Here is a 27,406-nt window from a genome sequence, read left to right on the forward strand (position 1 = left end):
CTGTGTTCTCAGCGGTCCCCACAGGATGGCGCCAGAGGAACATGTCTTTAATATTGACTGTGTTCTCAGCGGTCCCCACAGGATGGCGCCAGAGGAACATGTCTTTAATATTGACTGTGTTCTCAGCAGTCCCCACAGGATGGCGCCAGAGGAACATGTCTTTAATATTGACTGTGTTCTCAGCGGTCCCCACAGGATGGCGCCAGAGAGCAACATGTGCTTAATATTTAATATGTTTTTTTATTTTTTTGCAACTGAGTCCGACTAATCAGAATGAAACCGTTCCTTCTCAAAGCCAGAGATATAATACAGTATGAATTCAAGCCCCCCCAGACCAGTTACTGATGTGTTTTGTAACAGACAGACACACTGGTTTAAACATGTATTTATTAGTATCAACTACAACAAGTGCAGTGCTGGGGGAGGGGGGGGGGGGGGGGCGCTGTGTCAACCTAGGGGGGGGGGGCTACGGGGGTACGGGGGGGGGTAATCTGATTGCACGTCGTCAAGGGTGATTTCCAACGCATCGTTTTACCTTAAAATGTGATCTTCCGTCAAACACGTAACACCTTTAAAACAAGGTGCACTGTTGACAACGTCGCAATCAGATTGAATCCCCCCGAGGGCCTCAGTCGACCCCCCCCCATCGAGGGCCTCAGTCGACCTCCCCCCCCCCCAGGGGCCTCAGTCGACCCCCCCCCCCCCCCCCATCGAGGGCCTCAGTCGATAAGGAATGAAGAGACGACAATAATGAACAGCACGACAATACATACAGACAGACCTCTCACTTCCACCGGGCTGCAGTTCAAACCAACTCTGAATCAGGATAATGGGTGTTTCATGAGGGTAGGTTAAGGTCTACAATGTTGAGACACGGCCCTCGACTGGGAAGTGGAGGCTAGGGTCGTGTAGAGTAGGGTAGAGCAGTGTAGGGTAGGTTAAGGTAGGGTAGGGGGTATATCTGGATAGGGTAGTGTAGGGTAGGTAAAGGGGTTTATATCTGGCTGAGAGAGAGGAATTTCTGGTAGTAACTCTTGGTCACATCAATCATCAGGTCCTGGGTACATTCTGGAAGCTCTCCTGAAAACAGACCTGAGAGAGAGAGAAGAGGAGGAAGAGGAGGGGGGAGGGGGGAAGAGACAACAGTTTGAAAGAGTTAAAAGCAATTCCATCACTTTTCAGACTCATTCAGCATCTCCAGCATCTTACCAGCTTCAACATGTACCAAAACAGTGATGTCATCGAATAGGAGTATGGGGAAGGAGGAGGAAGAGGGGGGTAGGAGAGAGAGAGAGAGAGAGAGAGAGAGAGAGAGAGAGAGAGAGAGAGAGAGAAAGACAGAGAGAGAGAGAGAGACAGAGAGAGAGAGAGAGAGATGAGGAGGAAGATGAGGAGGAGGGGGTAGGAGAGAGAGAGATGAGGAGGAAGATGAGGAGGAGGAAGAGGGGGGTATGAGAGAGGCGGGAGGAAGAGGAGGAGGTTTGTTCTGACCTGGGCATCCTGAGAACACGGTGAAGGGAGGAACCACGGTCTCAGGAGGAAGAACTGTGTTGTCTAGGATCTTACAGCAATCCTTCAACACACACCGCCGGCCCTGGAACACACACACACACACACACACACACACACACACACACACACACACACACACACACACACACACACACACACACACAGCGTTAACAACCGGGCACAGCGTTAACAACCGGGCACAGCGTTAACAACCGGGCACAGCGTTAACAACCGGGCACAGCGTTAACAACCGGGCACAGCGTTAACAACCAGGCACAGCGTTAACAACCAGGCACAGCGTTAACAACCAGACACAGCGTTAACCACCAGGCACAGCGTTAACAACCGGGCACAGCGTTAACCACCAGGCACAGCGTTAACAACCAGGCACAGCGTTAACAACCAGGCACAGCGTTAACAACCAGGCACAGCGTTAACAACCAGGCACAGCGTTAACCACCAGGCACAGCGTTAACAACCAGGCACAGCGTTAACAACAAGGCACAGCGTTAACAACCAGGCACAGCGTTAACCACCAGGCACAGCGTTAACAACCAGGCACAGCGTTAACAACCAGGCACAGCGTTAACAACCAGGCACAGCATTAACAACCAGGCACAGCGTTAACAACCAGGCACAGCGTTAACAACCAGGCACAGCGTTAACCACCAGGCACAGCGTTAACAACCAGGCACAGCGTTAACCACCAGGCACAGCGTTAACAACCAGGCACAGCGTTAACCACCAGGCACAGCGTTAACAACCAGGCACAGCGTTAACCACCAGGCACAGCGTTAACAACCAGGCACAGCGTTAACAACCAGACACAGCGTTAACAACCAGGCACAGGGTTAACAACCAGACAGTGTAGGAGTGACTCCCGGCAAAGTCATGTGACTGTACCCTCCATAGAATAATAGATTTAGAATGAAAATCATTCTAATTGTATGGTACCCTATTGGACAACCATATAATTACATATAAAATCACATTAAAGACATTTCATAGGATCTCTATGGGGACAACCATAGAATCACAGTAAACACATTTCATAGGATCTCTATGGGGACAACCATAGAATCACAGTAAAGACATTTCATAGGATCTCTATGGGGACAACCATAGAATCACAGTAAAGACATTTCATAGGATCTCTATGGGGACAACCATAGAATCACAGTAAAGACATTTCATAGGATCTCTATGGGAACAGAACACACTACCCCCATTGTGACATCACAACAGAACCTCTACAGAACACCACCGTCATGTGATGAAACAAACTACCATCATGTGACTACCCTGTAATGAATACACTCATGTATTACCCTGTAACAGGGAATCTAATGAAGCTAGCCAGAGACTAGAACTGTTCAGACCAGGCTAGTAGAACATGAACCCCAACTAGACAGAGACTAGTACTGTTCAGACCAGACTAGTAGAACATGGACCCCAACTAGACAGAGACTAGTACTGTTCAGACCAGACTAGTAGAACATGGACCCCAACTAGACAGAGACTAGTACTGTTCAGACCAGACTAGTAGAACATGAACCCCAACTAGACAGAGACTAGTACTGTTCAGACCAGACTAGTAGAACATGGACCCCAACTAGACAGAGACTAGTACTGTTCAGACCAGGCTAGTAGAACATGGACCCAACTAGACAGAGGCTAGCACTGTTCAGACCAGACTAGTAGAACATGGACCCAACTAGCCAGAGGCTAGCACTGTTCAGACCAGACTAGTAGAACATGGACCCAACTAGACAGAGACTAGTACTGTTCAGACCAGGCTAGTAGAACATGGACCCAACTAGACAGAGGCTAGCACTGTTCAGACCAGACTAGTAGAACATGGACCCAACTAGACAGAGGCTAGCACTGTTCAGACCAGACTAGTAGAACATGGACCCAACTAGCCAGAGGCTAGCACTGTTCAGACCAGACTAGTAGAACATGGACCCAACTAGCCAGAGGCTAGCACTGTTCAGACCAGACTAGTAGAACATGGACCCCAACTAGACAGAGGCTAGCACTGTTCAGACCAGACTAGTAGAACATGGACCCAACTAGACAGAGACTAGCACTGTTCAGACCAGACTAGTAGAACATGGACCCAACTAGACAGAGACTAGTACTGTTCAGACCAGACTAGTAGAACATGGACCCCAACTAGACAGAGACTAGTACTGTTCAGACCAGACTAGTAGAACATGGAACCAACTAGACAGAGACTAGTACTGTTCAGACTAGTAGAACATGGACCCAACTAGACAGAGACTAGTACTGTTCAGACCAGACTAGTAGAACATGGACCCCAACTAGACAGAGACTAGTACTGTTCAGACCAGACTAGTAGAACATGGACCCCAACTAGACAGAGACTAGTACTGTTCAGACCAGACTAGTAGAACATGGACCCCAACTAGACAGAGACTAGTACTGTTCAGACCAGGCTAGTAGAACATGGACCCAACTAGACAGAGACTAGTACTGTTCAGACCAGACTAGTAGAACATGGACCCCAACTAGACAGAGACTAGTACTGTTCAGACCAGGCTAGTAGAACATGGACCCCAACTAGACAGAGACTAGTACTGTTCAGACCAGACTAGTAGAACATGAACCCCAACTAGACAGAGACTAGTACTGTTCAGACCAGGCTAGTAGAACATGGACCCAACTAGACAGAGACTAGTACTGTTCAAACCAGACTAGTAGAACATGGACCCCAACTAGACAGAGACTAGTACTGTTCAGACCAGGCTAGTAGAACATGGACCCCAACTAGACAGAGACTAGTACTGTTCAGACCAGACTAGTAGAACATGGACCCCAACTAGACAGAGACTAGTACTGTTCAGACCAGACTAGTAGAACATGGACCCCAACTACACAGAGACTAGCACTGTTCAGACCAGACTAGTAGAACATGGACCCCAACTAGACAGAGACTAGTACTGTTCAGACCAGACTAGTAGAACATGGACCCCAACTAGACAGAGACTAGTACTGTTCAGACCAGGCTAGTAGAACATGGACCCCAACTAGACAGAGACTAGTACTGTTCAAACCAGACTAGTAGAACATGGACCCCAACTAGACAGAGACTAGTACTGTTCAGACCAGACTAGTAGAACATGGACCCCGCTAGCCAGAGACTAGCACTGTTCAGACCAGGCTAGTAGAACATGGACCCAACTAGCCAGAGACTAGGACTGTTCAGACCAGGCTAGTAGAACATGGACCCCGCTAGCCAGAGACTAGCACTGTTCAGACTAGTAGAACATGGACCCCAACTAGACAGAGACTAGTACTGTTCAGACCAGACTAGTAGAACATGGACCCCGCTAGCCAGAGACTAGCACTGTTCAGACCAGGCTAGTAGAACATGGACCCCAACTAGACAGAGACTAGTACTGTTCAAACCAGACTAGTAGAACATGGACCCCAACTGGACAGAGACTAGTACTGTTCAGACCAGACTAGTAGAACATGGACCCCAACTAGACAGAGACTAGTACTGTTCAGACCAGACTAGTAGAACATGGACCCCAACTAGACAGAGACTAGTACTGTTCAGACCAGACTAGTAGAACATGGACCCCAACTAGACAGAGACTAGTACTGTTCAGACCAGACTAGTAGAACATGGACCCCGCTAGCCAGAGACTAGCACTGTTCAGACCAGGCTAGTAGAACATGGACCCAACTAGCCAGAGACTAGGACTGTTCAGACCAGGCTAGTAGAACATGGACCCAACTAGCCCGCTAGCCAGAGACTAGCACTGTTCAGACCAGGCTAGTAGAACATGGACCCAACTAGCCCGCTAGCCAGAGGCTAGCACTGTTCAGACCAGGCTAGTAGAACATGGACCCAACTAGCCCGCTAGCCAGAGGCTAGGACTGTTCAGACCAGGCTAGTAGAACATGGACCCAACTAGCCCGCTAGCCAGAGACTAGTACTGTTCAGACCAGGCTAGTAGAACATGGACCCAACTAGCCTTCTAGCCAGAGACTAGGACTGTTCAGACCAGGCTAGTAGAACATGGACCCCGCTAGCCAGAGACTAGCACTGTTCAGACCAGGCTAGTAGAACATGGACCCAACTAGCCTTCTAGCCAGAGACTAGGACTGTTCAGACGAGGCTAGTAGAACATGGACCCCGCTAGCCAGAGACTAGCACTGTTCAGACCAGGCTAGTAGAACATGGACCCAACTAGCCTTCTAGACAGAGACTAGGACTGTTCAGACCAGACTAGTAGAACATGGACCCAACTAGCCAGAGACTAGGACTGTTCAGACGAGACTAGTAGAACATGGACCCAACTAGCCAGAGGCTAGCACTGTTCAGACCAGGCTAGTAGAACATGGACCCAACTAGCCAGAGACTAGTACTGTTCAGACCAGGCTAGTAGAACATGGACCCAACTAGCCAGAGACTAGGACTGTTCAGACCAGGCTAGTAGAACATGGACCCCGCTAGCCAGAGACTAGCACTGTTCAGACTAGTAGAACATGGACCCCAACTAGACAGAGACTAGTACTGTTCAGACCAGACTAGTAGAACATGGACCCCGCTAGCCAGAGACTAGCACTGTTCAGACCAGGCTAGTAGAACATGGATCCCAACTAGACAGAGACTAGTACTGTTCAAACCAGACTAGTAGAACCTGGACCCCAACTAGACAGAGACTAGTACTGTTCAGACCAGACTAGTAGAACATGGACCCCAACTAGACAGAGACTAGTACTGTTCAGACCAGACTAGTAGAACATGGACCCCAACTAGACAGAGACTAGTACTGTTCAGACCAGACTAGTAGAACATGGACCCCAACTAGACAGAGACTAGTACTGTTCAGACCAGACTAGTAGAACATGGACCCCGCTAGCCAGAGACTAGCACTGTTCAGACCAGGCTAGTAGAACATGGACCCAACTAGCCAGAGACTAGGACTGTTCAGACCAGGCTAGTAGAACATGGACCCAACTAGCCCGCTAGCCAGAGACTAGCACTGTTCAGACCAGGCTAGTAGAACATGGACCCAACTAGCCCGCTAGCCAGAGGCTAGCACTGTTCAGACCAGGCTAGTAGAACATGGACCCAACTAGCCCGCTAGCCAGAGGCTAGGACTGTTCAGACCAGGCTAGTAGAACATGGACCCAACTAGCCCGCTAGCCAGAGACTAGTACTGTTCAGACCAGGCTAGTAGAACATGGACCCAACTAGCCTTCTAGCCAGAGACTAGGACTGTTCAGACCAGGCTAGTAGAACATGGACCCCGCTAGCCAGAGACTAGCACTGTTCAGACCAGGCTAGTAGAACATGGACCCAACTAGCCTTCTAGCCAGAGACTAGGACTGTTCAGACGAGGCTAGTAGAACATGGACCCCGCTAGCCAGAGACTAGCACTGTTCAGACCAGGCTAGTAGAACATGGACCCAACTAGCCTTCTAGACAGAGACTAGGACTGTTCAGACCAGACTAGTAGAACATGGACCCAACTAGCCAGAGACTAGGACTGTTCAGACGAGACTAGTAGAACATGGACCCAACTAGCCAGAGGCTAGCACTGTTCAGACCAGGCTAGTAGAACATGGACCCAACTAGCCAGAGACTAGTACTGTTCAGACCAGGCTAGTAGAACATGGACCCCAACTAGACAGAGACTAGTACTGTTCAGACCAGACTAGTAGAACATGGACCCAACTAGACAGAGACTAGCACTGTTCAGACCAGGCTAGTAGAACATGGACCCAACTAGACAGAGACTAGTACTGTTCAAACCAGACTAGTAGAACATGGACCCCAACTAGACAGAGACTAGTACTGTTCAGACCAGGCTAGTAGAACATGGACCCCAACTAGACAGAGACTAGTACTGTTCAGACCAGACTAGTAGAACATGGACCCCAACTAGACAGAGACTAGTACTGTTCAGACCAGACTAGTAGAACATGGACCCCAACTACACAGAGACTAGTACTGTTCAGACCAGACTAGTAGAACATGGACCCCAACTAGACAGAGACTAGTACTGTTCAGACCAGGCTAGTAGAACATGGACCCCAACTAGACAGAGACTAGTACTGTTCAAACCAGACTAGTAGAACATGGACCCCAACTAGACAGAGACTAGTACTGTTCAGACCAGACTAGTAGAACATGGACCCCAACTAGACAGAGACTAGTACTGTTCAGACCAGACTAGTAGAACATGGACCCCGCTAGCCAGAGACTAGCACTGTTCAGACCAGGCTAGTAGAACATGGACCCAACTAGCCAGAGACTAGGACTGTTCAGACCAGACTAGTAGAACATGGACCCAACTAGACAGAGACTAGTACTGTTCAGACCAGACTAGTAGAACATGGACCCCGCTAGCCAGAGACTAGTACTGTTCAGACCAGGCTAGTAGAACATGGACCCCAACTAGACAGAGACTAGCACTGTTCAAACCAGACTAGTAGAACATGGACCCCAACTAGACAGAGACTAGTACTGTTCAGACCAGACTAGTAGAACATGGACCCCAACTAGACAGAGACTAGTACTGTTCAGACCAGACTAGTAGAACATGGACCCCGCTAGCCAGAGACTAGCACTGTTCAGACCAGGCTAGTAGAACATGGACCCAACTAGCCAGAGACTAGGACTGTTCAGACCAGGCTAGTAGAACATGGACCCAACTAGCCCGCTAGCCAGAGACTAGCACTGTTCAGACCAGGCTAGTAGAACATGGACCCAACTAGCCCGCTAGCCAGAGGCTAGCACTGTTCAGACCAGGCTAGTAGAACATGGACCCAACTAGCCCGCTAGCCAGAGGCTAGGACTGTTCAGACCAGGCTAGTAGAACATGGACCCAACTAGCCCGCTAGCCAGAGACTAGTACTGTTCAGACCAGGCTAGTAGAACATGGACCCAACTAGCCTTCTAGCCAGAGACTAGGACTGTTCAGACCAGGCTAGTAGAACATGGACCCCGCTAGCCAGAGACTAGCACTGTTCAGACCAGGCTAGTAGAACATGGACCCAACTAGCCTTCTAGCCAGAGACTAGGACTGTTCAGACCAGGCTAGTAGAACATGGACCCCGCTAGCCAGAGACTAGCACTGTTCAGACCAGGCTAGTAGAACATGGACCCAACTAGCCTTCTAGACAGAGACTAGGACTGTTCAGACCAGACTAGTAGAACATGGACCCAACTAGCCAGAGACTAGGACTGTTCAGACGAGACTAGTAGAACATGGACCCAACTAGCCAGAGGCTAGCACTGTTCAGACTAGGCTAGTAGAACATGGACCCCAACTAGACAGAGACTAGTACTGTTCAGACCAGACTAGTAGAACATGGACCCAACTAGACAGAGACTAGCACTGTTCAGACCAGGCTAGTAGAACATGGACCCAACTAGACAGAGACTAGTACTGTTCAGACCAGACTAGTAGAACATGGACCCAACTAGCCCGCTAGCCAGAGGCTAGCACTGTTCAGACCAGGCTAGTAGAACATGGACCCAACTAGCCCGCTAGCCAGAGGCTAGGACTGTTCAGACCAGGCTAGTAGAACATGGACCCAACTAGCCCGCTAGCCAGAGACTAGTACTGTTCAGACCAGGCTAGTAGAACATGGACCCAACTAGCCTTCTAGCCAGAGACTAGGACTGTTCAGACCAGGCTAGTAGAACATGGACCCCGCTAGCCAGAGACTAGCACTGTTCAGACCAGGCTAGTAGAACATGGACCCAACTAGCCTTCTAGCCAGAGACTAGGACTGTTCAGACCAGGCTAGTAGAACATGGACCCCGCTAGCCAGAGACTAGCACTGTTCAGACCAGGCTAGTAGAACATGGACCCAACTAGCCTTCTAGACAGAGACTAGGACTGTTCAGACCAGACTAGTAGAACATGGACCCAACTAGCCAGAGACTAGGACTGTTCAGACGAGACTAGTAGAACATGGACCCAACTAGCCAGAGGCTAGCACTGTTCAGACCAGGCTAGTAGAACATGGACCCCAACTAGACAGAGACTAGTACTGTTCAGACCAGACTAGTAGAACATGGACCCAACTAGACAGAGACTAGCACTGTTCAGACCAGGCTAGTAGAACATGGACCCAACTAGACAGAGACTAGTACTGTTCAGACCAGACTAGTAGAACATGGACCCAACTAGCCCGCTAGCCAGAGGCTAGTACTGTTCAGACCAGACTAGTAGAACATGGACCCAACTAGCCCGCTAGCCAGTGAAATGTTGTCGTTCCAAGCATCACATGGCCCAGATTTAGGACCTGAACGTTCCCTCAGCCAGTGTGTGTGTGTAACTCTGTGTGTGTGTGACTGTGTGTGTAACTCTGTGTGTGACTGTGTGTGTGTGTAACTGTGTGTGTGACTCTGTGTGTGACTGTCTGTGACTCAGTGTGTGTAACTGTGTGACTCTGTGTAACTGTGTGTGTGTGTGTGTGTGTGTGTGTGTGTGTGTGTGTGTGTGTGTGTGTGTGTGTGTGTGTGTGTGTGTGTCTGTGTGTGTGTGTAACTCACGATGACACAGTTCTTCCCGATGTGTACGTAAGATCCGATCTGAGCAGCGTTCACCACACAGTCCTCCTCTATGAACACATGGTCTCCGATGTGCAGCGGGAAGAAGGCCACTCTGGAGGAGGAGGGGGCGGGCAGAGGACAAGGGGTCAGAGGTCAGACCACAGAGACCTGCTACACTGGATGTTGAATGTGAACATACACAAATACATCATGATGTGATTTAAGCATCGACATGGACTCAGGGGATTTGGGGGTTTTGTTGTTGCTGTTTCTTCAAACAGAAAAAAATGCTAAAATCACGAAAAATACAACAGAAAATAGAAAAAGAGAATATTATGTGGACTATCGTACCAGATACTGTTTATTAACCATTATTTGACCAGTTATATTGACAGAAAACACATCTCTTGTTCACCGAGGACCCTGGGAAGAGTTGTTGCCGGGTAGAAGAGAACAGAACAATGTTGCTATTTGAAAGCTAGAAAATAAAAAAAGAATTGTCGCTCGCGACATGTTTCATTTTTTAAAGTAGCTCATTCTAGAAAAGGTTGGAGACCCCTGGTCTAGAAGAGGAGACCCCTGGTCTAGAAAAGGTTGGAGACCCCTGGTCTAGAAGAGGAGACCCCTGGTCTAGAAAAGGTTGGAGACCCCTGGTCTAGAAGAGGAGACCCCTGGTCTAGAAAAGGTTGGAGACCCCTGGTCTAGAAGAGGAGACCCCTGGTCTAGAAGAGGAGACCCCTGGTCTAGAAGAGGTTGGAGACCCCTGGTCTAGAAGAGGAGACCCCTGGTCTAGAAGAGGAGACCCCTAGTCTAGAAAATGTTGGAGACCCCTGGTCTAGAAGAGGAGACCCCTGGTCTAGAAAAGGTTGGAGACCCCTGGTCTAGAAAAGGTTGGAGACCCCTGGTCTAGAAGAGGAGACCCCTGGTCTAGAAAAGGTTGGAGACCCCTGGTCTAGAAGAGGAGACCCCTGGTCTAGAAGAGGAGACCCCTGGTCTAGAAGAGGAGACCCCTGGTCTAGAAAAGGTTGGAGACCCCTGGTCTAGAAAAGGTTGGAGACCCCTGGTCTAGAAGAGGAGACCCCTGGTCTAGAAAAGGTTGGAGACCCCTGGTCTAGAAGAGGAGACCCCTGGTCTAGAAAAGGTTGGAGACCCCTGGTCTAGAAGAGGAGACCCCTGGTCTAGAAGAGGAGACCCCTGGTCTAGAAGACGATACCCCTGGTCTAGAAGAGGTTGGAGACCCCTGGTCTAGAAGAGGAGACCCCTGGTCTAGAAGAGGAGACCCCTGGTCTAGAAAAGGTTGGAGACCCCTAGTCTAGAAAAGGTTGGAGACCCCTGGTCTAGAAGAGGAGACCCCTGGTCTAGAAAAGGTTGGAGACCCCTGGTCTAGAAGAGGAGACCCCTGGTCTAGAAGAGGAGACCCCTGGTCTAGAAGAGGAGACCCCTGGTCTAGAAAAGGAGACCCCTGGTCTAGAAAAGGAGACCCCTGGTCTAGAAGAGGAGACCCCTTGTCTAGAAGAGGTTGGAGACCCCTGGTCTAGAAGAGGAGACCCCTGGTCTAGAAGAGGAGACCCCTGGTCTAGAAAAGGTTGGAGACCCCTGGTCTAGAAGAGGAGACCCCTGGTCTAGAAAAGGAGACCCCTGGTCTAGAAGAGGAGACCCCTGGTCTAGAAAAGGTTGGAGACCCCTGGTCTAGAAGAGGAGACCCCTAGTCTAGAAAAGGTTGGAGACCCCTGGTCTAGAAGAGGAGAGCCCTGGTCTAGAAAAGGTTGGAGACCCCTGGTCTAGAAGAGGAGACCCCTGGTCTAGAAGAGGAGACTCCTGGTCTAGAAAAGGTTGGAGACCCCTGGTCTAGAAGAGGAGACCCCTGGTCTAGAAGAGGTTGGAGACTCCTGGTCTAGAAAAGGTTGGAGACCCCTGGTCTAGAAGAGGAGACTCCTGATCTAGAAAAGGTTGGAGACCCCTGGTCTAGAAGAGGAGACTCCTGATCTAGAAAAGGTTGGAGACCCCTAGTCTAGAAAAGGTTGGAGACCCCTGGTCTAGAAGAGGAGAGCCCTGGTCTAGAAAAGGTTGGAGACCCCTGGTCTAGAAGAGGAGACCCCTGGTCTAGAAGAGGAGACCCCTGGTCTAGAAGAGGAGACCCCTGGTCTAGAAGAGGAGACTCCTGGTCTAGAAAAGGAGACCCCTGGTCTAGAAGAGGAGACCCCTGGTCTAGAAGAGGAGACCCCTGGTCTAGAAAAGGTTGGAGACCCCTGGTCTAGAAGAGGAGACCCCTGGTCTAGAAGAGGAGACTCCTGGTCTAGAAAAGGTTGGAGACCCCTGGTCTAGAAGAGGAGACCCCTGGTCTAGAAAAGGTTGGAGACCCCTGGTCTAGAAAAGGAGACCCCTGGTCTAGAAGAGGAGACCCCTGGTCTAGAAAAGGTTGGAGACCCCTGGTCTAGAAAAGGTTGGAGACCCCTGGTCTAGAAGAGGAGACTCCTGATCTAGAAAAGGTTGGAGACCCCTGGTCTAGAAAAGGTTGGAGATCCCTGGTCTAGAAAAGGTTGGAGACCCCTGGTCTAGAAAAGGTTGGAGACCCCTGGTCTAGAAGAGGAGACCCCTGGTCTAGAAGAGGAGACCCCTGAACTAGAAGAGGAGACCCCTGGTCTAGAAGAGGAGACTCCTGGTCTAGAAGAGGAGACCCCTGGTCTAGAAGATGAGACCCCTGGTCTAGAAGAGGAGACCCCTGGTCTAGGAGAGGAGACCCCTGGTCTAGAAGAGGAGACCCCTGGTCTAGAAAAGGAGACCCCTGGTCTAGAAGAGGAGACCCCTGGTCTAGAAGAGGAGACCCCTGGTCTAGAAGAGGAGACCCCTGGTCTAGAAAAGGAGACCCCTGGTCTAGAAGAGGAGACCCCTGGTCTAGAAGAGGAGACCCCTGGTCTAGAAGAGGAGACTCCTGGTCTAGAAGAGGAGACCCCTGGTCTAGAAGATGAGACCCCTGGTCTAGAAGAGGAGACCCCTGGTCTAGGAGAGGAGACCCCTGGTCTAGAAGAGGAGACCCCTGGTCTAGAAAAGGAGACCCCTGGTCTAGAAGAGGAGACCCCTGGTCTAGAAGAGGAGACCCCTGGTCTAGAAGAGGAGACCCCTGGTCTAGAAGAAGTTGAGCAGAACTCACTCACCCTTTGCTGAATTTTTTGAACGGCGGTCGAATGACACTCCGGCTCTTCACAACACAGTGCCTCCCCACCCTGACATTGGCCAGGTCTCCACGGATTATACAGTCATTCATTACTATCGTCTGGAAAAGACAGGGACGAACAGAGGAAGGGAGACAGACAGACAGACAGGCAGAGAGACAGACAGACAGGGAGGGCGGGAGACAGAGAGGGAGACAGACAGGGAGGCAGACAAGACAGGGAGGGATATAGACAGGGAGGAAGATAAACAGGGAGGTAGATAAACAGGGAGGGAGACAGACAGTGAGGGAGACAGACAGGGAGGGAGGGAGACAGACAGTGAGGGAGACAGACAGACAGGGAGGGAGACAGACAGGGAGGGAGACAGACAGGGAGGGAGACAGACAGGGAGGGCGACAGACAGGGAAGCAGGGTGACACAGAGAGGGAGGGAGATAGACAGGGAGGGAGACAGACAGGGAGGGAGACAGACAGGGAGGTAAACAGGGAGGGAGGGAGACAGACAGGGAGGTAGACAGACAGGGAGGTAGACAGACAGGGAGGGAGACAGACAGACAGGGAGACAGACAGGGAGGTAAACAGGGAGGGAGGGAGACAGACAGGGAGGTAGACAGACAGGGAGGTAGACAGACAGGGAGGGAGACAGACAGACAGGGAGGGAAAATCATGGTTTATACCTGTATAGTGAACGTAATGAATATAGCACCAACTGGCCCCATCTCATGGTGTAATACCTGTATAGTGAACATAATGAATATAGCACCAACTGGCCCATCTCATGGTGTAATACCTGTATAGTGAACATAATGAATATAGCACCAACTGGCCCCATCTCATGGTGTAATACCTGTATAGTGAACGTAATGAATATAGCACCAACTGGCCCCATCTCATGGTGTAATACCTGTATAGTGAACGTAATGAATATAGCACCAACTGGCCCCATCTCATGGTTTATACCTGTATAGTGAACATAATGAATATATCACCAACTGGCCCCATCTCATGGTGTAATACCTGTATAGTGAACGTAATGAATATAGCACCAACTGGCCCATCTCATGGTGTAATACCTGTATAGTGAACGTAATGAATATACCACCAACTGGCCCCATCTCATGGTGTAATACCGGTATAGTGAACGTAATGAATATACCACCAACTGGCCCATCTCATGGTGTAATACCTGTATAGTGAACGTAATGAATATAGCACCAACTGGCCCCATCTCATGGTGTAATACCGGTATAGTGAACGTAATGAATATAGCACCAACTGGCCCCATCTCATGGTGTAATACCTGTATAGTGAACGTAATGAATATAGCACCAACTGGCCCCATCTCATGGTGTAATACCGGTATAGTGAACGTAATGAATATAGCACCAACTGGCCCCATCTCATGGTGTAATACCTGCATAGTGAACATAATGAATATAGCACCAACTGGCCCCATCTCATGGTGTAATACCGGTATAGTGAACGTAATGAATATAGCACCAACTGGCCCCATCTCATGGTGTAATACCTGCATAGTGAACATAATGAATATAGCACCAACTGGCCCCATCTCATGGTGTAATACCGGTATAGTGAACATAATGAATATAGCACCAACTGGCCCATCTCATGGTGTAATACCTGTATAGTGAACATAATGAATATAGCACCAACTGGCCCATCTCATGGTGTAATACCGGTATAGTGAACGTAATGAATATACCACCAACTGGCCCATCTCATGGAGTAATACCGGTATAGTGAACGTAATGAATATAGCACCAACTGGCCCCATCTCATGGTGTAATACCGGTATAGTGAACATAATGAATATAGCACCAACTGGCCCCATCTCATGGTGTAATACCGGTATAGTGAACGTAATGAATATAGCACCAACTGGCCCCATCTCATGGTGTAATACCGGTATAGTGAACGTAATGAATATAGCACCAACTGGCCCATCTCATGGTGTAATACCGGTATAGTGAACGTAATGAATATAGCACCAACTGGCCCCATCTCATGGTGTAATACCGGTATAGTGAACATAATGAATATAGCACCAACTGGCCCCATCTCATGGTGTAATACCGGTATAGTGAACATAATGAATATAGCACCAACTGGCCCATCTCATGGTGTAATACCGGTATAGTGAACATAATGAATATAGCACCAACTGGCCCCATCTCATGGTGTAATACCGGTATAGTGAACGTAATGAATATAGCACCAACTGGCCCATCTCATGGTGTAATACCGGTATAGTGAACGTAATGAATATAGCACCAACTGGCCCATCTCATGGTGTAATACCTGTATAGTGAACGTAATGAATATAGCACCAACTGGCCCATCTCATGGTGTAATACCTGTATAGTGAACATAATGAATATAGCACCAACTGGCCCATCTCATGGTGTAATACCGGTATAGTGAACGTAATGAATATAGCACCAACTGGCCCCATCTCATGGTGTAATACCTGTATAGTGAACGTAATGAATATAGCACCAACTGGCCCATCTCATGGTGTAATACCGGTATAGTGAACATAATGAATATAGCACCAACTGGCCCCATCTCATGGTGTAATACCTGTATAGTGAACGTAATGAATATAGCACCAACTGGCCCATCTCATGGTGTAATACCTGTATAGTGAACATAATGAATATAGCACCAACTGGCCCCATCTCATGGTGTAATACCGGTATAGTGAACATAATGAATATAGCACCAACTGCCCCATCTCATGGTGTAATACCGGTATAGTGAACGTAATGAATATAGCACCAACTGGCCCATCTCATGGTGTAATACCTGTATAGTGAACATAATGACTATAGCACCAACTGGCCCATCTCATGGTGTAATACCTGTATAGTGAACGTAATGAATATATCACCAACTGGCCCCATCTCATGGTGTAATACCTGTATAGTGAACGTAATGAATATATCACCAACTGGCCCCATCTCATGGTGTAATACCGGTACAGTGAACGTAATGAATATAGCACCAACTGGCCCCATCTCATGGTGTAATACCTGTATAGTGAACATAATGAATATATCACCAACTGGCCCATCTCATGGTGTAATACCTGCATAGTGAACGTAATGAATATAGCACCAACTGGCCCATCTCATGGTGTAATACCGGTATAGTGAACATAATGAATATACCACCAACTGGCCCCATCTCATGGTGTAATACCTGTATAGTGAACGTAATGAATATAGCACCAACTGGCCCATCTCATGGTGTAATACCGGTATAGTGAACATAATGAATATACCACCAACTGGCCCCATCTCATGGTGTAATACCGGTATAGTGAACATAATGAATATACCACCAACTGGCCCCATCTCATGGTGTAATACCGGTATAGTGAACATAATGAATATACCACCAACTGGCCCCATCTCATGGTGTAATACCTGTATAGTGAACGTAATGAATATAGCACCAACTGGCCCATCTCATGGTGTAATACCTGCATAGTGAACGTAATGAATATAGCACCAACTGGCCCATCTCATGGTGTAATACCGGTATAGTGAACATAATGAATATACCACCAACTGGCCCCATCTCATGGTGTAATACCTGTATAGTGAACGTAATGAATATAGCACCAACTGGCCCATCTCATGGTGTAATACCGGTATAGTGAACGTAATGAATATAGCACCAACTGGCCCCATCTCATGGTGTAATACCTGTATAGTGAACGTAATGAATATAGCACCAACTGGCCCATCTCATGGTGTAATACCGGTATAGTGAACGTAATGAATATAGCACCAACTGGCCCATCTCATGGTGTAATACCGGTATAGTGAACATAATGAATATACCACCAACTGGCCCCATCTCATGGTGTAATACCTGTATAGTGAACGTAATGAATATAGCACCAACTGGCCCATCTCATGGTGTAATACCGGTATAGTGAACGTAATGAATATAGCACCAACTGGCCCCATCTCATGGTGTAATACCTGTATAGTGAACGTAATGAATATAGCACCAACTGGCCCCATCTCATGGTGTAATACCTGTATAGTGAACGTAATGAATATAGCACCAACTGGCCCCATCTCATGGTGTAATACCGGTATAGTGAACGTAATGAATATAGCACCAACTGGCCCCATCTCATGGTGTAATACCGGTATAGTGAACGTAATGAATATAGCACCAACTGGCCCCATCTCATGGTGTAATACCGGTATAGTGAACGTAATGAATATAGCACCAACTGGCCCCATCTCATGGTGTAATACCTGCATAGTGAACATAATGAATATAGCACCAACTGGCCCCATCTCATGGTGTAATACCTGCATAGTGAACATAATGAATATAGCACCAACTGGCCCATCTCATGGTGTAATACCTGTATAGTGAACGTAATGAATATAGCACCAACTGGCCCCATCTCATGGTGTAATACCTGTATAGTGAACGTAATGAATATAGCACCAACTGGCCCCATCTCATGGTGTAATACCTGCATAGTGAACATAATGAATATAGCACCAACTGGCCCCATCTCATGGTGTAATACCTGTATAGTGAACGTAATGAATATAGCACCAACTGGCCCCATCTCATGGTGTAATACCGGTATAGTGAACGTAATGAATATAGCACCAACTGGCCCCATCTCATGGTGTAATACCGGTATAGTGAACGTAATGAATATAGCACCAACTGGCCCCATCTCATGGTGTAATACCTGCATAGTGAACATAATGAATATAGCACCAACTGGCCCCATCTCATGGTGTAATACCTGTATAGTGAACGTAATGAATATAGCACCAACTGGCCCATCTTATGGTGTAATACCGGTATAGTTAACGTAATGAATATAGCACCAACTGGCCCCATCTCATGGTGTAATACCTGTATAGTGAACGTAATGAATATAGCACCAACTGGCCCCATCTCATGGTGTAATACCTGTATAGTGAACGTAATGAATATAGCACCAACTGGCCCATCTCATGGTGTAATACCTGTATAGTTAACGTAATGAATATAGCACCAACTGGCCCCATCTCATGGTGTAATACCTGTATAATGAACGTAATGAATATAACACCAACTGGCCCATCTCATGGTGTAATACCTGTATAATGAACGTAATGAATATAACACCAACTGGCCCCATCTCATGGTGTAATACCGGTATAGCTTGTTGTTACTTACCTTGCCGTTGAGGACGATGTTCTGACTGCCGCACAGCACCGACTGCCTGCTCACTTTGTTACCAGACGCCTGAGAGGGACAGTGGACACGCTGATCAGTTGGTATAAACGGTGCTGACTTAGCTACAGGTTTACAAGACCAACGACTGATGCTAACTGTAATCGGTGCCTTGTCAAGAAATGGTCTAACTGCAATTCAGCTGGCTAGCTAGCTGGCTAAGTGACCTAGCTAGCTGGCTAAGTGGCCTAGCTAGCTGGCTAAGTGACCTAGCTAGCTGGCTAAGTGACCCAGCTAGCTGGCTAAGTGACCCAGCTAGATGGCTAAGTGGCCTAGCTAGCTGGCTAAGTGACCTAGCTAGCTGGCTAAGTGACCTAGCTAGATGGCTAAGTGGCCCAGCAAGCTGTCTAAGTGGCCTAGCTAGCTGGCTAAGTGACCTAGCTAGCTGGCTAAGTGACCTAGCTAGATGGCTAAGTGGCCTAGCTAGCTTGCTAAGTGACCTAGCTAGCTGGCTAAGTGACCTAGCTAGCTGGTTAAGTGGCCTAGCAAGCTGTCTAAGTGACCTAGCTAGCTGGCTAAGTGACCTAGCTAGCTGGCTAAGTGACCTAGCTAGATGGCTAAGTGACCTAGCTAGCTGGCTAAATGACCTAGCTAGCTGGCTAAGTGACCTAGCTAGCTGGTTAAGTGACCTAGCTAGATGGCTAAGTGGCCTAGCAAGCTATTTAAGTGACCTAGCTAGCTGGCTAAGTGGCCTAGCTAGCTGGCTAAGTGACCTAGCTAGCTGGCTTAATGACCTAGCTAGCTGGCTAAGTGACCTAGCTAGCTGGCTAAGTGACCTAGCTAGCAATGATCGTTCAGTGCATTGACTGTGCACTGTATATACACTGAATATACAAAACATTAAGAACACCTGCTCTTTCCATGAGGTAGACTGACCAGGTGAATCCAGGTGAAAGCTACGATCCCTTATTGATGTCACTTGTTAAATCCACTTCAATCAGTGTAGATGAAGGGGAGGAGACAGGTTAAAGAAGGATTTGAGACATGGATTGTGTGCCATTCAGAGGGTGAATGGGCAAGACAAAAATATTGAAGTGCCTTTGAACGGGGTTTGGTAGTAGGTGCCAGGCGCACCGGTTTGTGTCAAGAACTGCAACGTTGCTGGGTTTTTCACGCTCAACAGTTTCCCCGTGTGTATCAAGAATGGTCCACAACCAAAAGGACATCCAGCCAACTTGACACAACTGTGGGGAAGCATTGGGGTCAACATGGGCCAGCATCCCTGTGGAACGCTTTCGACACCTTGTAGTCCATTCCCCTGACGAACTGAGGATTTTATGAGGGCAACAAGAGGTCCAACTCCATATTAGGAAGGTGTTTATAATGTTTGGTATACTCAGTGTAAATTCAATGAGCTAAAACACTAGTTAGCTAGCTAACTTGCTAATCGTTAACGTTATCTAGTCAAATAAACAACCGAATAGAAGCTTGGCTACAGAAGATTACCGTTTCAATGTATTCCGCCTTGTTGTACAGTATCTCACACAATTCCATGATTGTAAATTTTAGTTGTTGTTTTAAATATACAGAAAACGAGTTGATGAGGTTTGTTTCGCTCTGTTGTCAACCGCTCCCTTCAGACCATACTAGCAGAGCACTACAACATCGATGGAAAGATCTTCCGCTCACAAATAATAAGTAATATTCAACTAAAATTAAAATATGTGTGTTAAAGAATTAGCATCATTGTTAATGATCGACGAAATTTAATATAATTGTTTGTTTTTTTGTTCTGGGGATTAGTCATGTCTTACGCATAGAATGTAATACCTAGATCGGTTACCCGATGTTGCGACAAAATTCAACCAGTCACCATTTTTACATAATTCCAATTTAATGAAATAAGAAAACATACGGGAAAGCATTATAATGACGTTATAGTGAATAAAGAAAAACACAATCATATTAAATATCGGCGTTATTTTTTATAATAACCAGTGCGCCTGCGCACATTTGACCTCCTTTTTCCTTTGACTTTGTGGCTGTGCTATCTAGTGGAAACGCCCCTTGTCGTCCAAACGCGTGTCTTGCTTTGCACCCTGGGATTGATCCGTATTTTCATCAACTATGGCGTCCCGTGTCCTAGCGCAGTGTGTCCGCCAGCTAACCCGGCCTTCTGCGAGGCTCTCGTCGGGTAACATTGCAGTGAGAGCCGCAGCTGGCCCGGTCCTATTCAACCCCCGACCGTTCTCCTTCATTGCCAGCAGTCAACGGACCCGGTGGGTCGAACAAACGCGGGTTAGTCTTGAATAACATTGAGACACCTTTTTGTCGCTGCTGTGGCCTAGCAGTGCTGGATCGCACATTGACCTACCAGTGCCTTTCCAACTAAATCCGTAACTAATGATAGCTTGCTAGCCGGTTTCTGTGCTAACTAGCTTGCTATCCGGTCACTTTGCACGTCAAACTCTTAAAACCGGGACAAAACTGGGTCAATTGCTAATTCAACGAAACTGTCTCTGAAAAGTGCATAGTTTGAATACTGCATGAATTTACGTTACAAAACAACCCGACTGTGTCTCATGCGTTAGCCTAGCGAAGTTAACAGCTAGCTAAGCTAATTTATCGTGTAATCGTTTGATACTTGGCTAACTTAGTTGAGTACAATTTGAATTATACTTTATGTTCAAACTATTCATCTGTGGTACACTCAAGTACTGTACTGTTAGCCTAGCTTTACTAGCGAGCTTAGTACGTTTTATATAGTTTGTACTAGCTAGATGACAGTCGATTTGACACATTTTAATTTAATCTAAAGCAAATGTGTTATCTATTATCAATACCTGGGGTTGTTGTGACAGGATGACGCATGCATGACTTGTGCACTAAATACAATGCGGTAGACATCTGTAACATTAGCTAGCTAGCTAGCTAGCTAGCTATTATCTAGGCTTGGACTAAACTGCTTGATTGGTCAAATGGGTGCAGAAGTGATGTCAGTCAAGCTGGCATCGACAAGTGAATGACCTCTGAACCCATCCTTCCTTCCTTTCCTTTCCTGTCCTTCTTCTTCTCTCCAGATCTCTAGCTCAGTGGGAGTGTTGTGTAGACAGTATGGAGACCTGCCTCCCCTCACCGTTGAAAGCATTAAAGAACGAGTCATGTACGTCCTCAAACTCTACGACAAGATCAACCCAGAGAAGGTAAGGACAGACCCGAAGCACCATGGCTCGTTTTGAGAGTAAGAATTACTGGCGTGTATTAGTCCAGACGGTTTACGTTTTGTAATGAAAACAAGAGAGAGTTTCTATTGGACAGATTCTCTCCTGTTTCGTTCCCATTCGCCTCCTCATGGTTCTGTTTTGGTGTCGCGTGAATTTACACCCCACGTATCAAGGACAGTTTGACGTCAACACTCCTTATCTTCGATACATTTATTCATACAATTTCCTCCTAACAAGATATATAGTCCCGACACAAGTCTAAGGTTGCTACCCAAGCTGGCTGGTGGTTCGTTCGATCGGTTCGGTTGCCAGAGACACGACCCAGTCGTTCAGTCTTTGTGTTCTGTATCTATGGGACGCGACCCAGTCGTTCTGTATCTATGGACGCGACCCAGTCGTTCAGTCTTTTTGTTCTGTATCTATGGACACGACCCAGTCGTTCAGTCTTTTAGTTCTGTCTCTATGGACGCGACCCAGTCGTTGTTCTGTATCTATGGACGCGACCCAGTCGTTCAGTCTTTATGTTCTGTATCTATGGACGCGACCCAGTCGTTCAGTTTTTTAGTTCTGTCTCTATGGACGTGACCCAGTCGTTCAGTCTTTTTGTCCTGTATCTATGGGACGCGACCCAGTCGTTCAGTCTTTTTGTTCTGTATCTATGGACACGACCCAGTCGTTCAGTCTTTTAGTTCTGTCTCTATGGACGCGACCCAGTCGTTGTTCTGTATCTATGGACGCGACCCAGTCGTTCAGTCTTTATGTTCTGTATCTATGGACGCGACCCAGTCGTTCAGTCTTTTTGTTCTGTATCTATGGGACTCGACCCAGTCGTTCAGTCTTTTTGTTCTGTAACTATGGATGCGACCCAGTCGTTCAGTCTTTTTGTTCTGTATCTATGGGACGGGACCCAGTCGTTCAGTCTTTTTGTTCTGTATCTATGGGACGGGACCCAGTCGTTCAGTCTTTTTGTTCTGTATCTATGGGACGCGACCCAGTCGTTCTGTATCTATGGACGCGACCCAGTCGTTGTTCTGTATCTATGGGACAGGACCCAGTCGTTCAGTCTTTTTGTTCTGTATCTATGGGAAGCGACCCAGTCGTTCTGTATCTATGGACGCGACCCAGTCATTCAGTCTTTTTGTTCTGTATCTATGGGACGCGACCCAGTCGTTGTTCTGTATCTATGGACGTGACCCAGTCGTTCAGTCTTTTAGTTCTGTATCTATGGGACGGGACCCAGTCGTTCAGTCTTTTTGTTCTGTCTCTATGGACGTGACCCAGTCGTTCAGTCTTTTTGTTCTGTATCTATGGGACGCGACCCAGTCGTTTAGTCTTTTAGTTCTGTATCTATGGGACGCGACCCAGTCGTTCTGTATCTATGGGACGCGACCCAGTCGTTCAGTCTTTTAGTTCTGTATCTATGGGACGCGACCCAGTCGTTCTGTATCTATGGGACGGGACCCAGTCGTTCAGTCTTTTTGTTCTGTATCTATGGGAAGCGACCCAGTCGTTCAGTCTTTGTGTTCTGTATCTATGGGACGGGACCCAGTCGTTCAGTCTTTTTGTTCTGTATCTATGGGACGGGACCCAGTCATTCAGTCTTTTAGTTCTGTATCTATGGGACGCGACCCAGTCGTTCTGTATCTATGGGACGCGACCCAGTCGTTCTGTATCTATGGGACGCGACCCAGTCGTTCTGTATCTATGGGACGCAACCCAGTCGTTCTGTATCTATGGGACGCGACCCAGTCGTTCATTCTAAATGTTCCATTGCCAGACTGGCTGGCAACGTTCTTAACCCTTGCTAGATAGCTAGATAGCTAGCCAACTACGGCTAATTTACAATCACGTCAAAAAGTTTAGCCAGAATAACAGCAAAGTAGCTGTATTTGCATTTGTTTAAGCTGTTTTCTAGTGACGTTTATTTGGATAAATCCATAACAATGAGCTAATGAGGTTGCGATTTCACCTGGTATAGAAAATGTGTTCGCTCGTCAGGACACTGTTGTTCAGAGGAGCTAGCCAACAACACAGCCAGCAGCACAGCCGGCAACACAATCACTTCAAACTAGCCCATCGAATCTACCTCATCCCCATACTGTATTTATTTATTTATCTGGCTCCTTTGCATCCCAGTATCTCAACTTGCACATTCATCCTCTGTAGATCCTACCACCAGTGTTTTAATTGTAATGATTTCACCACTACGGCCTATTTATTGCCTTACCTCCCTTATCTTACCTCATTTGCACACACAGTGTATAGATTTTTCTACTGTATTATTGTATTGTTTGTTTATGTGTAACTCTGTGTTGTTGTTTGTGTCGCACTGCTTTGCTTTATCTTGGCCAGGTCGCAGTTGTAAATGAGAAGTTGTTCTCAACTTGCCTACCTGGTTAAATAAAGGGGATAATGATAAACTTATGCTAATTAATACATATTTTACCTGGTTAAATAAAGGTGGAATAAATAAAAACTGAATCTGGGAAAAATGCAAACTAGCTACACTTCCTTTCTTCAATTCACATTTCTTTGTTTATATCCATAAAAATGACGACGGCTGATTCATGATTTCGATTGGCTGAGAAACGCTGCCTGTCTCGTCCCGAGTCTTCGACACGTTCATTACTATTGGACAGCTGGAGATTGAATTTAAATGTTGCAAATGTCGAAGAGACAGACAACACGGTTTATACAAATCTCCGCTGTTGAAAACGAAATGTTAGTCTATAAAAGAAATGTGCGTTAATGTCTAGATGCTTTTTATATTGGAGATTTTATAAATTGCCTGGCTGGGCTGATGAGACAGTGGATTGCAGCAGTCAGATGGAACAGCGTATATAGACATTTTTAACGTCATAGATTAGACCCACCCGTTGTGTGTGTATAAATACAAAAGTATGTTGACGCCCATGATTTTGGACACGTAGGTGTTCACATACTTTTGGTCATGTAGAGTAGGACTGCAGATCTAGGATGTTCCCCGTCTGTTCTGACCTCCTCTGATCTATCTGTATCCTCAGCTGGCGACGTCCTCCCACTTCCTGAAGGACCTGGGGTTAGACAGCTTGGACCAGGTAGAGATTATCATGGCCATGGAGGATGAGTTTGGTGAGTCTGTCTCTCCCCGTCTCTGTGTTTGACTGTCGGTCTGTCTCTCCCGTCTCTCTTTGTCTCTGTATCTGTCGGTCTGTTTCACCATGTCTCCGTCCCTCCATGTCTCTGTCTCCGTCCCTCCATGTCTCTGTCTCCGTCCCTCCATGTCTCTGTCTCCCTCCCCGTCTCTGTCTCCGTCCCCGTCTCTCCATGTCTCTCCCTCCCCGTCTCTCCATATCTCTCTCCCTCCCCGTCTCTTCCTCCCCGTCTCTCCATATCTCTGTCTCCCTCCCCGTCTCTCCATATCTGTCTCCCTCCACGTCTCTGTCTTCCTGCTGGTCTGATGTGTGTTAACGTGTGTTCCTGCTGCAGGGTTTGAGATCCCGGATGTGGAGGCGGAGAAGCTGATGTGTCCTCAGGATATCGTCCAGTACATCGCTGACAAGAAGGACGTGTATGAATAAGAAGGAACCAGGAATTACTGACACACTCAGTGAGTGTCCACGCCGACTTCCCCCACGGCGTTGAAAAGGGTGTAACGCTCTCTCACCATTTAATTTTTTTATTTAAACAACTAATAAAAGCGTTGTGTTTTGGCCTTCATCAGAACAATTTCATTAGTCTCCAATGACGTGTGTGTGTGTATAAACCCTGGATGTGTGTGTGTATAAACCCTGGATGTGTGTGTGTGTGTGTCTGTCTGTCTCTCTGTGTGTGTATAAACCCTGGGTGTGTGTATATAAACCCTGGATTGCTGATGTTTTGTCCATGGAGAGACTTCGAAGCCTCCGATTCGTCAATATTGCCACTCCTCAGAAAAAGCAGTCCCGCGTAGAAATAAATGGAATTCTACAGTATTTTAATTTAAACGTTTCTGTATTTCTGGTGTTTTTGTTGTTGTGAGGACAGTAACATTAGTACTTTCCCTCCCCCAAAAATTATACAGTAAGGAAAATATTTTTGATTTGTTTAGCGGATGTAAAAGCTGTAATACAATAAACGTGGCAAAATGTTGGGGACATTAGTAAATTCATTTCTATAACGTCCAAAGTATGGGGGGGGGTGCCAAGATGGGGGCCCGGTGGCTTCAACACAGCGCCCCCTAGAGGTGGTGGCAGGGGGGTGCGGGCCTCAGTTGCCCCCTAGAGGGGGTCCTGAGTGAAACAGTTTGAGAAGCTCCTGCTCTAGTGTGTGTAGAAATCAATTAGTCTCCCGTGTCATTACCGTTTCAGCAGGAAATCAATCCAACACAGATGTACGCAGTGATGTACTTTTTAAAGGGACATTTCCCAGAAATCCTGTTGACTGTAAACGCTGTAGATGTCGGCTGGAGCAGAAATGACCTGCTACAGTCCCTGGCAGTATATCTCCGTTGTTTCAATCCCTGCTTTTCTTGTGTTCACTAGTTTAAAAACATTTAATTAAATGAAGCTGTGTTTACTGAGGTGGAACTTCCTGTTTCTGCTCCTCACAGGAAGTCCTGACGGGCTGGGCTGGACAGCGTCTCCCCCCCCACCACTTCATCAGTCCCGCTTCTCTTCCTCCGTTCTGTCTGTGGCTTCAGATGCCTTTTGTCTTGTTGTTCCACTGTATTTAATGAAAATGTGTATTTTCCTCCTGAGTTTGGGAGGTGAAAAATAAACATGACTTTATGGTTGGACTCTTGTTGTATAGCTCCACCTTGTGGTTCGGGGAGTTCCCTCACTTAACCCCAACCAAAATAAACCTGCATGTTTTCCCAACGAGTCGTAGTGGGGTTAAACCCACACACCATATTATGTACCCTAATAAACCACACACCATATTATGTAACCTAATAAACCCACACACCATATTATGTAACCTAATAAACCCACACACCATATTATGTAACCTAATAAACCACACACCATATTATGTAACCTAATAAACCACACCATATTATGTAACCTAATAAACCTGCATGTTTTCCCAACGAGTCGTAGTGGGGTTAAAACCACACACCATATTATGTAACCTAATAAACCCACACACCATATTATGTAACCTAATAAACCCACACACCATATTATGTAACCTAATAAACCCACACACCATATTATGTAACCTAATAAACCCACACACCATATTATGTAACCTAATAAACCCACACACCATATTATGTAACCTAATAAACCCACACACCATATTATGTAACCTAATAAACCCACACACCATATTATGTAACCTAATAAACCACACACCATATTATGTAACCTAATAAACCACACACCATATTATGTAACCTAATAAACCACACACCATATTATGTAACCTAATAAACCCACACACCATATTATGTAACCTAATAAACCACACACCATATTATGTAACCTAATAAACCACACACCATATTATGTAACCTAATAAACCACACACCATATTATGTAACCTAATAAACCCACACACCATATTATGTACCCTAATAAACCCACACACCATATTATGTAACCTAATAAACCCACACACCATATTATGTAACCTAATAAACCCACACACCATATTATGTAACCTAATAAACCACACACCATATTATGTAACCTAATAAACCCACACACCATATTATGTAACCTAATAAACCACACACCATATTATGTAACCTAATAAACC

General features: G+C 46.9%; 2 protein-coding genes across 2 annotated transcripts; one reads left to right on the plus strand and one right to left on the minus strand.

The window, feature by feature from the left end:
- Positions 1-220: 220 nt before the first annotated feature.
- On the minus strand, positions 221-20,115 carry LOC139569199 (dynactin subunit 5). The gene is made up of 6 exons (XM_071390960.1): positions 19,965-20,115; positions 18,462-18,530; positions 13,216-13,334; positions 10,061-10,172; positions 1,492-1,594; positions 221-1,092 (listed from the first exon to the last, which is right to left on the minus strand). The coding sequence occupies exons 1-6, from the start codon at positions 20,010-20,012 to the stop codon at positions 995-997; spliced, it is 549 nt and encodes a 182-aa protein (XP_071247061.1). The 5' UTR covers positions 20,013-20,115; the 3' UTR covers positions 221-994.
- Positions 20,116-20,465: 350 nt separating this feature from the next.
- LOC139569216 (acyl carrier protein, mitochondrial-like) lies at positions 20,466-26,438 on the plus strand. The gene is made up of 5 exons (XM_071390961.1): positions 20,466-20,756; positions 21,539-21,661; positions 24,706-24,793; positions 25,151-25,271; positions 26,253-26,438. Exons 1-4 carry the CDS (start codon positions 20,586-20,588, stop codon positions 25,240-25,242), a joined length of 474 nt encoding a protein of 157 aa, XP_071247062.1. The 5' UTR covers positions 20,466-20,585; the 3' UTR covers positions 25,243-25,271; positions 26,253-26,438.
- The last annotated feature ends 968 nt before the right edge of the window (positions 26,439-27,406 follow it).

The sequence above is a fragment of the Salvelinus alpinus genome, chromosome 1 (genome assembly GCF_045679555.1).
Source record: "Salvelinus alpinus chromosome 1, SLU_Salpinus.1, whole genome shotgun sequence".
Lineage (NCBI taxonomy): Eukaryota > Metazoa > Chordata > Actinopteri > Salmoniformes > Salmonidae > Salvelinus > Salvelinus alpinus.